The 12,536-nt window shown below is 48.7% G+C and overlaps 1 protein-coding gene across 1 annotated transcript in view; it reads left to right on the top strand.

Moving 5' to 3' along the window:
• Positions 1-12,536, top strand: part of SCFD2 (sec1 family domain containing 2) — a 1,965,980-nt gene that overhangs the window by 1,909,778 nt on the left and 43,666 nt on the right. Inside the window, exon 8 of the mRNA XM_078678196.1 lies at positions 11,908-12,027. Coding sequence (XP_078534322.1) covers positions 11,908-12,027 — 120 coding nt within the window. The remainder of the gene's footprint in view (positions 1-11,907; positions 12,028-12,536) is intronic.

Raw genomic sequence — 12,536 nt, forward strand, 5'->3', positions numbered from 1 at the left:
GTACATATATTCATCCTACAGCAGTGTATACATGTATACATCCAGCAGTCAAGTTTGAATAGGATTCCATCTTATAACTGGTAACCAGTGAAGGGATTTAGAGCTGCTACTGTACCATGATCGCTTCTACCCAACGCTGAGACAGGTGAGACATTCTGGGCCATCTGCAACCGATTGAGCCATGAAGCTGGAGGGCCATTGTAGATGCAGTTATATTAATACAGTCTCAAGTTAATAACAGCGCCCGCAACTTCAAGGCAGAAGAGAGTGAGTGCATGATGTGTCTCACCTTTGCTTGTTGGTAGCAGCAACTCTTAATTACAAGCCCTTGCTTACCTAGAGGCATGATCTGCGTCACATTTTGGCCTTAAATACTGTCTCTGTCTTTTGCACACTGACTGTTTGGGGAAGTTGCGAAGAGGGTGGCTCTCTCCTTGGTTCCAATTCGGATTATAAATGTCTGGGGATAGATCGAGTTCACAAAGAATTCACAGCTTTAATGTTCCTTAGTACTAATATACTACATATTTAGGTGCTTTTATTACACAGAATGCAGTAGTATACGAACCCATATTTCACAGGGATTGCCATTGAATATAGATTTCATCATCAAAATGATATCCCCCAAACCAATCTGCGGAGCTTTACATTGTGAAGAATATTGAGAGTATGTGGCTTGGAGGACCACATTATGCAGCAAGGTTATCTAATTTGTGTCTAAAAAATTGCAATTTAGGTGGCACATTATATATATATTTTTTAATTTTTAGAGTTTTATATAGCACAAACTAGACCCGAGACATCGAGTATCAGAGCACTTTACATGAGCACCAGTTTTGTTACAGATGTACTCATTCATTTTTGTTAGGCACTGGGAGATTAAGTGATTTGCCCAGAATCACAGGATGTTGAGCATCGTTGCTGAGACTTGAACCCAGTTCCCCAGGTCCAAGGTCCACCGCTCTAGCCGCAAGGCTACATCATCATTAGCTAGAAGCAACATTCTTTGTTAATTCTAAAGAATAGGTAGTAAAATGATATGGCAACTGTGGTACATCTATACTTATGTGGTAAACCCTGAAGCCATTGTATCACATAAATCCGAAGTCCCTCACCATTGCCCACTGTTATATCAACAATTTATTCATGCAAGTATATAAAACCTAAACATTTTAAACAGGGTTTTCAAGCTAACTACCCAACACAAAGATGTAATATAAAACTACATAACACTAATGAGTAATATGTAGCCATCTCTGAGCTCTCTCCAGGCGTGCAACGCCCATTGGTCTCAAAGGGCTTCAGCCCCTCCCCCCTGTCGTGTGTGTCAGCCCGGCTGAGACAGCGTCCCGGGCACAAACACAGCCCCACCCGAGTACTTCACAGGTCTTTAAAAGACCATTTGCTTGTTAATGAGGCTTTGTTGTTTTTTCGAGAGCCCCTGCATCTCCACTCTGCATACTGCTGGAAGAATTAACCCCACCCGAAATTTTTTCTTAGCCCCCCCCGAAATTTGTCTCTAGTTGCGCCTCTGGGGGTGTGTGGTGGGGCTGAGGGTGTTGGGGGCAGGTAGGGGCGCTGATAAAGGGTATAGAGCTTGGTGTGGAAGAAACATGAAAATGAGAACAATGGGAAACTATGAAGAGAAGAGGGGGCAGGGTCAGTGCTTAATTTGTAAATCAAGCATTTGCAATGCAACAGGTCTCGCATCAGTTAGACTTAGAGTTATTGGGGTTGTAATTAGAATGTTGCTCAATGGTTTTGTTTAGAGTGTAGTGTATGTATCTTACTTATAAGTAGTGGTATGTATGTGTGTTTTAAGTATGTGTATGAATAACTTATGTTGTAGCTAGTGATGGCGGCAAGTGGAGTAAGAAGCAGTAGTGTGCAGTGTTTGAGTACTGCAATGAATAGTTGCTGGGTTGGTTAAAGCATATGTAGCATTAGCTAGGGTAGTAATAATGTGAATGACAGCTGTGTTAGCCACGCCGGGCTCTGACCAGCACCGGTACACAATGGAGGGAGAAGGGACCAGTAGGGGGGAGAAAGGGAGCTAGCCTCTCGAGGCCGGGTCACCCCCTTCACTCGCCTGCTGCCCTGCTAGCCAGCCTCCTTGCCCTGCCTGCCTGCCTGCCGCCACCGCCGCCCCCCCAGCACCCCCGAGCGGCCCAGCCACAGCGGAGCCGGCCGCTCGCCACTTTTCCCGCCGCTGGCCCCTGAGGCCCCGTCCACCACCGGCCCATTGGCCCGGACGCTCGCCCAGCCCAGCAGACCCGCCCTCCCGTCCCCCTTTCGTAAGGGGAGCACCTGGGTGACCGCGGGAGTGACCACTGTGCCTCTCGAGGCCGGGTCACCCCCTTCACTCGCCTGCTGCCCTGCTAGCCAGCCTCCTTGCCCTGCCTGCCTGCCTGCCACCTGCCTGCCGCCACCGCCGCCCCCCCAGCACCCCCGAGCGGCCCAGCCACAGCGGAGCCGGCCGCTCGCCACTTTTCCCGCCGCTGGCCCCTGAGGCCCCGCCCACCACCGGCCCATTGGCCCGGACGCTCGCCCAGGCCAGCAGACCCGCCCTCCCGTCCCCCTTCTTATGACGCCCCCTGAGCGACCGCGCAGCGGACGCGCGCAGCGGGAGCACCGACTGAGCGCCGAAGGTGCGCCAAAGGTAAGCCCGTCTGTGCCCGTCCGCGCCTGGACCGCGCCCAGCGCCAGGACCCCTGGCCCTCGCAGACCCCAGCCCACCCGCCGGACGTACGACGCCGCCACCCTCAACGCACTCAACGCCGGCCGAACCCCTGGATGCTACCGAGCCACCCCGAGACGCACCCACGGACCCTTCATCTGCCAGTCCTGCAAGTTCTCCTGCATCCGGACCTGCACTGCACCAGCGTCCACCAAGCAGAGCACCAGCAGCAACCACCTGAAGTGCATCCTGCTCAACACCCGCTCCGTCCACAGACACGCCGTCGAGCTCTGGAACCTGCTCGACACCACAGCCCCAGACGTCGCCTTCCTCACGGAAACCTGGATGAACGCCTCCTCAGCGCCATCGCCATCCCGGACGGCTACAAAATCATCCGGAGGGACCACGTCAACCAGACAGGAGGAGGCATCGCCATCATCCACAGGAACACCATCCGCATCACGACCAACACCGATGACACCATCGCACCCGCCGAACACCTGCACTTCCAGATCCACGTCAACCCCAAGACCACCCTCAGAGGCACCCTCATCTACAGACCCCCGGGACCACGCACACAATTCAGCGAGGACATCGCCGACTTCATCAGCCCGCTCGCCCTCCCCTCAGCCGACTACATCCTCCTCGGGGACCTCAACTTCCACCTGGAGAACAACAACGACCGCAACACCACCACCCTGCTGGACAACCTCGCAAACCTGGGACTCAAGCAGCTGGTGACCACCCCCACCCACTACGCCGGACACACACTCGACCCGATCTTCTCTTCCAGCAAGGACATCGCCTTCAGCCACGCCACGGGACTCCCATGGACGGACCACAGCTGCGTCCACTTCAGCTTCAGAAGGACCACGCTCCACCATCACCAGCAACAGGCTCCCCGCAGAAGCTGGAACAAGATCACTGCAGACCAGCTCACCACGTCCTTGAGCAAGAACACTCCCACCAGCACAACGAACCCCAGTCAAGCAGCCACCAACCTCACGAAATGGATCAGCGACTGCGCAGATGAACTCTCCCCGCTGAAGACCCCGCCGAGCCGACCCGGCAGCAAGAAAGCCCCATGGTTTAACGACGAACTCAAGAGCTCCAAGAAGAACTGCAGAGCACTCGAGAAAACCTGGCACACAGACCCAACACCGGACAACATGACTGCCCTCAAGCTCGCCACCCGAAAACACCACCAGCTGATCCGCGCCACGAAGAAAACTGCATTCAAGGAACGACTGGACAACAACGCACACAACAGCAAGGAACTCTTCAACATCGTGAAAGAGCTCTCCAACCCCAACGCCGGAAACAACGACATCACCCCTTCGCAAGACCTCTGCAACTCCCTCGCCTCCTACTTCCACAACAAGATCGCGGACATACACAACAGCTTCAGCACTCAACCGACGCACGCCACGACCGAACCACCGCCCCCCACCACCACCCTCCGTGCCTGGACCCCGATCAGCACCGAAGACACCATCCGCACGATGAACTCCATCCACTCCGGATCTCCGACAGACCCCTGCCCTCACCACGTCTTCAACAAGGCCGACACTGTCATCGCACCCCACCTGCGGGACATCATCAACACCTCCTTCGACATCGCCACCTTCCCGGAGAGCTGGAAGCACGCCGAACTCAGCGCTCTACTCAAGAAACCATCAGCAGACCCTACCGACCTCAAGAATTACCGCCCCATCTCGCTGCTCCCGTTTCCGGCCAAAGTCATCGAGAAGACCGTCAACAAGCAACTGGCCGCCTTCCTCGAGACGAACGGCTCCCTCGACCTCTCGCAGTCTGGCTTCCGGGCCAACCACAGCACCGAGACCGCCCTGATCGCAGCCACAGACGACATCCGAGCCCTACTCGACAACGGAGAAACAGCGGCCCTCATCCTCCTGGACCTCTCCGCGGCCTTCGACACTGTCTGCCACCGCACCCTAGTACAGCGCCTCAGCAACGTCGGAATCCAGGAGAAGGCACTGGAGTGGATCACCTCCTTCCTCACCGGAAAGACACAGAGAGTCCGCCTCCCCCCGTTCAGATCGGAGGCCACCGAAGTCATCTGCGGCGTCCCTCAAGGCTCCTCGCTCAGCCCAACTCTCTTCAACGTCTACATGAGCCCCCTCGCAGCCATCGCACGCCAGCACAACCTGAACATCATCTCCTACGCCGACGACACCCAGCTGATCCTCTCCCTCACCAACGACCCCGCCACCGCCAGAGCCAACCTGCACGAAGGGATGACAGAAGTAGCCAAATGGATGTCGAACAGCCGCCTGAAACTGAACTCAGACAAGACGGAAGTCCTCATCCTGGGATCCTCACCCTCCGCCTGGGACGACTCCTGGTGGCCCCCTGCCCTGGGCAGCGCACCCAAACCAACTGACCACGCACGCAACCTGGGCTTCATCCTGGACTCCTCCCTCTCCATGACCAGACAAGTCAACGCCGTCTCCTCGTCGTGCTTCCACATCCTGCGAATGCTACGCAAGATCTTCCGATGGATCCCCACCGAGACCAGGAAGACGGTCACCCAGGCCCTCGTCACCAGCCGTCTGGACTACGGCAACTCCCTCTACGCCGGAACCACCGCCAAACTCCAGAAGAGACTCCAGCGGATCCAGAACACCTCAGCACGACTCATCCTGGACATCCCCCGCCGCAGCCACATCTCCGGACACCTGAGAGACCTGCACTGGCTCCCGGTCAACAAGAGAATCACCTTCCGGCTCCTCACCCACGCACACAAAGCCTTACACAACCAAGGACCAGGATACCTCAACAGCCGCCTCAACTTCTACGCTCCCACGCGCCAGCTTCGATCGACCAGCCACGCCCTCGCCGCCGTCCCCCGCATCCGAAGAGCCACCAAAGGAGGAAGGTCCTTCTCCTACCTGGCCGCCAAGACTTGGAACTCCCTTCCGACCCACCTCCGCCTGACCCAGGACCACCTCGCCTTCAGGAAGCAGCTCAAGACCTGGCTATTCGAGCAGTAGCGGACCCCCCCCCCAGCGCCTTGAGACCCTCCGGGTGAGTAGTGCGCTATACAAATGCTCTGATTGATTGATTGATTGCTCTGATTGAGGGGCGAACGGACAGAATGTGTGCTATGGACATTAGTGTATTGTTTGGCAGCAGCTTGAAACCCGTACTGTCTATAGGCATGCCGCGCTCTAACTAGCAACTGCACACAATTGGGAGAGGACGGGCTGAGGGGGGTGTGAGGGAGCAAGCGAGGGGGAACGGGAATCCGTGTTTTAAGGCACCACAAATTAGCCTGTAAGACAGTATAAAAAAAAAGTGCTGAAGGGCATGTGTGTGGCCCGTGAAAGGAATGTAGGGTTATATTACTTATTATCGGCAAATCATAAGTGCAAAAGCCTAATAGAACGCGTGCTATGTACATTAATCTATTGTTTTCTGGCAGCAGCTTGAAACCCATACATCGTCTGTCCATAGCCACGCCATGCTCTAACAAACACCATCACAAATGGAGGGAGGAGGGACCGCCAGGGGGGGTGGATGGTGGGGGGAGGGGGAGGGAGCGAACGAGGGTCGAACGGGAATACGTTACAAATTAGCCTCCGAGATAGTAAAAAAGTGCTGGAAGGTATGTGGCTGGCCCGTGGAAAGTAGGTAGGGCAAAATTATTTCTCAAGTGCAAAATTAAAGGTGCAGAAGCCTATTAGCAAATGGTAGTACGCTACCCCGTGGGGTAATGCTCTGTTAGAAGATCATTATCGTAGCACTGCGGCTGGGCATAAGATAGCTACTTGTGCAATGACAGAACGCGTGCTACGTACATTAATTTATTGTTTTGTCTGATTGAGTGGGTCTGTATGGAATCCACTGAAGAGGACTTTGCTCTTCAATATGGAGTATAAGAAAGTGAAAGCACGCCATGGGAAGAAAAGAAAGAAACAAAGATGAATGAAGGAATGGCGCTTGTAAGAAACATTGAGAAAGAAACAGTTTAAAAGTGTAAATGTAGGAAAAGAGAGGAGGATAGTGGAGGAGCGAGAAACGACATAAGAGGAGGAGAAGTATGAACTGTGGCTGCAGCAAACTGAAAGTACGGCCGGCCTGCGGCCGGCCATGAATAATTAGGGGAGGAGAAGCCCTTTGGGAAACTGAAAGTACGGCCGGCCTGCGGCCGGCCATGAATAATTAGGGGAGGAGAAGCCCTTTGATGTGCTGTGCGGCCGGGAATGCGCGTGCTTGTTTGCTCACGTGATTCACTTGAGCTTCAAGAAAACCGCAGCAGAAAGCCCTTGGTTTGACGAGGATTTTGGCTACTTGAATTCTCGCTCCCTCAATGCGCTTGCGCGCATTTAAGGTCACGAGACCTAAAAAGAAAACCTGATTGTAACCCAAAGTGTGAGTTCGCAGGTGGTGCATGTCTTGATTAAAAACATTCTCCATCACGTGCGTCCCTCTTCATAGACACATAGAAAGTAGTAGCACATTTAAAAAAAGACCACCATGCCTTTAGAATCTGGCCATTTAACTTTCACTGCCGACTGCCTTGCATACAATATATACGTTTACACTAGATGCAGAGAACACATACTACGTTTTCTCACATCCCCGGGCCTCCTGCGAGTAACAGCTGGGAAAAGGAACTCGGTGAACTGTTGCCTCTAAATAGAGGCCTTCAAATGGAAAAGCAGGTGTGGTTTGTGGCTGGCCCAGTCAGCTGCAGCATGTGGGCTTCCAGGCCAGGCTTGGCCTCCCTTCTCTGCCCTTTAATTGCCGGCTTCGACAATATACTCTTTCTTCTGAAGAAACTCGTAAAAGAGGCCAAGAGCTTTTTTCAAAACTGAGACTCGTATTTCATTATGTGTGGTTCATTCAGGACATTTAAGTTCATAGTCAGGAGAAAATACTGTGCGGTAGCATACTCTTACCACACAGGAAAGTGACAGGTTGGGTTAGGCTAATTTTCAGGTTGTCCTATCACATCCGTCGCTAATTCCTTAGTAGTTTATTTACTTTAGAAACTTCCGCGAACTTGAACTTGGCCAAAGGCGGTGGAGCCTTTTACAAGGGATGTATGACATGACAACGTGGGCTTTTACCCCGCGCTGCCATTACGACGCTGCTTTTACAACGCAAGTCGTTACAACGACTTGGCTGTAGGCGCTGGATAGTGGAATAGTTTCATTTTCTATTCCAACTCCAGCCCACGTTACAGTAGGGAAGGTGTTGGAATAGAAAATTAAACTATTCCTTTTCCAACAGCGCCCTCCAGCGCAAGTCAACGACTTGCGTTGTAAAATCAGCGTCGTAATGGCAGCGCGGGGTAATTCCCACGTTGTCATGGCTGCTCACCTTTTACAAGTGTTAATAAATTCAAAGGAGTCACACGACCCCCTGAACAGTCCCAAAGAAGTTAAAGGGACAATACACCTACGGAGTTCATGAACATGGCTGGGATCTTATACAACAGATTTTGTTTTAACCAGGATTCCTGCCGATTTTTTTTGCAGTATAGCAAGGAGTGCGCCCCTAGTAGATCATTATGGGGACTTAAAATGACAGGAACCAAACAGGGAAATACCTGGTCTAGTATTTTGTCTACTGGTCTTGGTCAGTTCAATTTTGGGTAAAAACTTTTGAGCCATATGCAGTATGTGCTGGCATGCAGGGATTCTGAACATGTTTATCATCTTGGACATCCTGCCTAATTGGCCCGCGTGTGTGAACATGTTGAGATTTGAGACTTCACATATGTTTGCAGATGCTTGTTGGCGTGCTGGATTGAAAGTTCTATTCCGATCTTATCCTTATTCAAGTTGAGCTATTTCTTCTCAAATCAGTGATAGCTTAGTATCTGACATCAACCATCTCTGGTACACACAGAAAAGAGAGACGCTACACAGAGAATCCAACCATGTGGTTCAATGAGAAGTGACTGATTAATGTGTAGTCGTAGGCTTCCTTGAGGAAGCAATAGATATTGCAAAACAAGTGTTGGCCAGAATTTATCTTTTGGAACTATAACCTCAAATCTTTTTGCTTTGTGCCTTTCGTTTTTTTTCCATGTTGGATATTAATTGTGACTTTTAAAATTAGGTGGGCAACCTGGTATGACTGAGAAGATACGCTTGTTGGCCTAAAAATGCTTTTGGCCATCAAAAATATCTACCTCCTTACTCAAGGCAGCTCCCTGTCAGTAATTAAAACTTGTGGGATGCCTGTCATCGAAAGATGCGTTGTACAAAAATGGGTGCCAACTCCTTTGAAGTGGGTGATCCTGGTAATAAAGCAAAAGGACCCATTTTAGACTAAAAGTCTACAATCACTAAAATTACAGTGCAGCCATGACTATTAGTTAATTCTGTTATAAAATCCATTGACACTGTATGCTAAGGTTTGGGTGGAACACGTAACGGTCTAAAATGGCCCATGGGTTTGGAAATCTTTATCAGAGCACAAGGGGAATAAGCCTGCACATATTTTTTCACATCAGCAAATGGACCTGACCAGAAAAAAATTCTTGTACTGCTGATAACGTTTTAGCTGCTTCTGAGGATGCCCAGCAATTTCATAGTCATGAAGCCGGTTCATGGCCTCCTGTCTAAATTGAGAGGATGGCAAGTGCATGGTTTTCCCTTGATAACAGTTATACATCTTTATCATGTCTACCTTCCTGTACTTTATTCTAAGTTTCATGATAATTTCATTGTGTACTCTTTTCAAAGAATGTTTCCATATTAATTAAAGCTACAGAATGATTGTTTAGGACCATGCGAGACAACATTAATGATTGATAGTTTATTAGCCTATTTTCATTTTCAGGTTGATTCTGCCAAGACAAAGCATCAGCTTTACCATTATTAGAACCGGTTCTCTAATTAATTAAGAACTCATAGTCACAAAAGAACAAAGTCTACCTAAGTTGTTTGGGAGTCAATGCTGCAGCTGATTTCAGAAATTGAAAATGTCTGTGATCCCAACAAGTCATGCTCCACTCCTTAAAGGACTTCTTAATAGCCAAAAGCTCTGTCAGTGATAGTACAGTTTAATTCTGCATGAGAAAATATTTGGGGAAAAATGAGACCCGAGATGAAAATGCTGTGTCTGTATTTCTCTGATATAGAACACCTCCCATAGAAGGATAAAAGTCATGCAATTCAACAACATATGGATGATCTGAATTGGGATGCTGCAAAAAAGGAGCATTAGGGAAAGATTATTCCAAAAATCTTGGTCAGTCTCTTTCATCCATACACAAACTGCTCACTTATGTAGAAACCCATTGCTGGGTCTTCATTTCGGAAAACTGATGAATGAACCGTCTATAGAAGTTAACAAAGCTCAACAAATTGTTATAGCCTTGCCTGTGGTAGGTATGGGCCATTGAACAACTGCTGACACTTTCTTCTCATCCATGTTAATACTCTCTGGTGTCATTATGTAACCCAGGAACTCTACAGTGGTAGTATGAAAGACACCCTTACCCATTTTAGCAAAAAGATGGTGAGATTTTAACTGTTGTAAGAATGACATATTCGTCTTTCACTCTACCCTTGTTCCCCTTTTGGGGTCCGGCTTTGCACCCATTTTGCCTTCCTGCTTGCTCTTTCCCTTTTGTGCCTGCACATGCAGTGGTCGATAATCCAGTGGCCACCATTTGTCTGCTTCTCTCTGCTTCCAGAGTGAGACTTTGTGTTCTATTTGCCCTTCTGCTTGCAGTTTCCACAAGATGGAGCACATGTTTGTATCACATGTATAAGTAATATTGTGTAATTAATTTAAGTTTTAATTTTTCAATAATGGCATACATACCATCCCACTCACCATGACACCTTGGATACCAAATCAAGACTGCAGTTTAATTAAACATTTGCAGAATCACAGATAGTCATTTCTTCTCTCACATTACTAATGCATCAAGTGAAAAGCTGCTATATAAACAGTGCATTTAGAGTAACACCTCTTCAGCTGAGCACCCCCATCCAACTTCCCCAGTAAGTAAGTTAACCATGCCAAGTGTCTGCTAACGTCTGTGTAGATCTATGAAATGGATCAATATTATAGGCAAATCAAAGATTGTTTGAGTCCCCTTTAACTTTGTCACACTTATTATTGAGTCCAGAAATGTTTCAACTGGGCGTCATTTTCTAAGAGCTATCAACATTTCATTCATATTTATTACAGAATGCCTAAGCTATCAGCAAATGGACACCCTTCCCTTCCCCTCCCCCATTAAATGTGCCCCAAGCAATGGACTTGCATGTGACTCAAATATCAGGTGTAACCAAAATATGCTGAGCATCTGCCAAGTGGTGTGCAAATTTGTAAATCTGCAACACAGTTATTAGGCAATCAGTGTTGTTTTTAACCCTTCGCCTTTTTTATTTAGCCTGAGATTTTCTGCACTGGGATCCACTTGACTAATTATGCAAGACATTAAACAGTATCATAATTTTCAGCAGATGAAACGTGTTTTACCCTTTTTTTTAAACTTTGCCTCAATCCATCTGCACAGCTCTCATGACAATGTATTTTTTTAATTTGTTTTTCATTTGTTGCATGCTCTTCATATTCACGTGTATTATTGTTAACCAGGGGTGCTCAGAGCTTCCATGCCTAAATGGAGTATATACTTATGATGCTTATACCTCTAATGAAGCAACTTGATCCTTGCTGTGTGTTTTGGGCAAGGGGCAGGCAAGCACTTTTCCAAATCAGGTTTCAATTCATCTTCGTGGCATGCACAGAAGTGACAGGTTTGTATTTGCCCAAAACCTCAGCTAGTGGGTGCTTCATGTTCTACTTCACAGCTCTCTTCTGAGTGACATGATATTTTGGAGAAAGGGATTACTGAACTGGGAGCAGGTCCATGGCTTGTGATTGCACCGATATTCATCTGTAATGCATCTTAGTCCACAATCTGTGAGAAAGCGACCTTGAGAACATAGTGTGGGGACAGCAAAATGGTCTTCTCAACACCGAAGGTGTGATCTTGTGCTGGTGCCATCTCAGCTTACTCTGGTCTACAGGCTCATGAACAGAATGTGTACCATTTCCATCAGTACACACAGAGCAACACAGTACATGAATGTGATTGTTCACTCATGAAGACGTTTTTAAAATTCTTGGGAAAATATCATGTTAGCAAATCTTGTGGAAACTGTAATGTTTGAACAACAAAAAGCTACCCGTTTGAATTGCTGAAATCTGACTTCTTTTCTTATCCTACGCAGGTGAGCCGTCCGCACCCCAGTGACCATCCCCTTCTGATATTGTTCATGGTTGGTGGAGTGACTGCCTCAGAAGTCCGAATGGTGAAAGATCTGATAAGTGCGCAGAAGCCAAATTTCCAGGTACCCAACCTCTGGAAGGTGTAATGTCTATGTCAGTGAAGCTGTGCAGATAAAGGTCATTGCTTTAATCCAAATACTCACTAAAAAATACAGATATATGTCTTTTTCAAAGCGGAAAATAAAGATTCCCATTGGAAGGGTTGTTTGTATGCCTGGTCCGGTAGGTTGGGCTATCGTTCCTTTTTTATGACCCCAGATACTAATGTGAATGTTGTGGACAAGGGCAATCCTGTACCATTTGGGTACATGGTTGTTGCAACTTGGTGAGGATTGGTCTTGTTCTTCACTGCCGTGGTTGAGCATTCTCCTCATGCCCACCCTTTCCCTTCCCTATACAACAAAGTAGGAAATTGGTGCATTACTCTCTTGGAGCTGGTGGTGCACTATGTTAATCGCTGATGCTGTCAGGTAGTCATTAGACTGGTGTGCCTGGTGGTACAGTACCCCCTAGAGTATTTGGGCGGCTAGGCATGATTGATTGGCAGGTATTATGCTAGGGTTATACAGTG

Source organism: Lissotriton helveticus, chromosome 2_2 (assembly GCF_964261635.1).
Source record: "Lissotriton helveticus chromosome 2_2, aLisHel1.1, whole genome shotgun sequence".
NCBI lineage: Eukaryota > Metazoa > Chordata > Amphibia > Caudata > Salamandridae > Lissotriton > Lissotriton helveticus.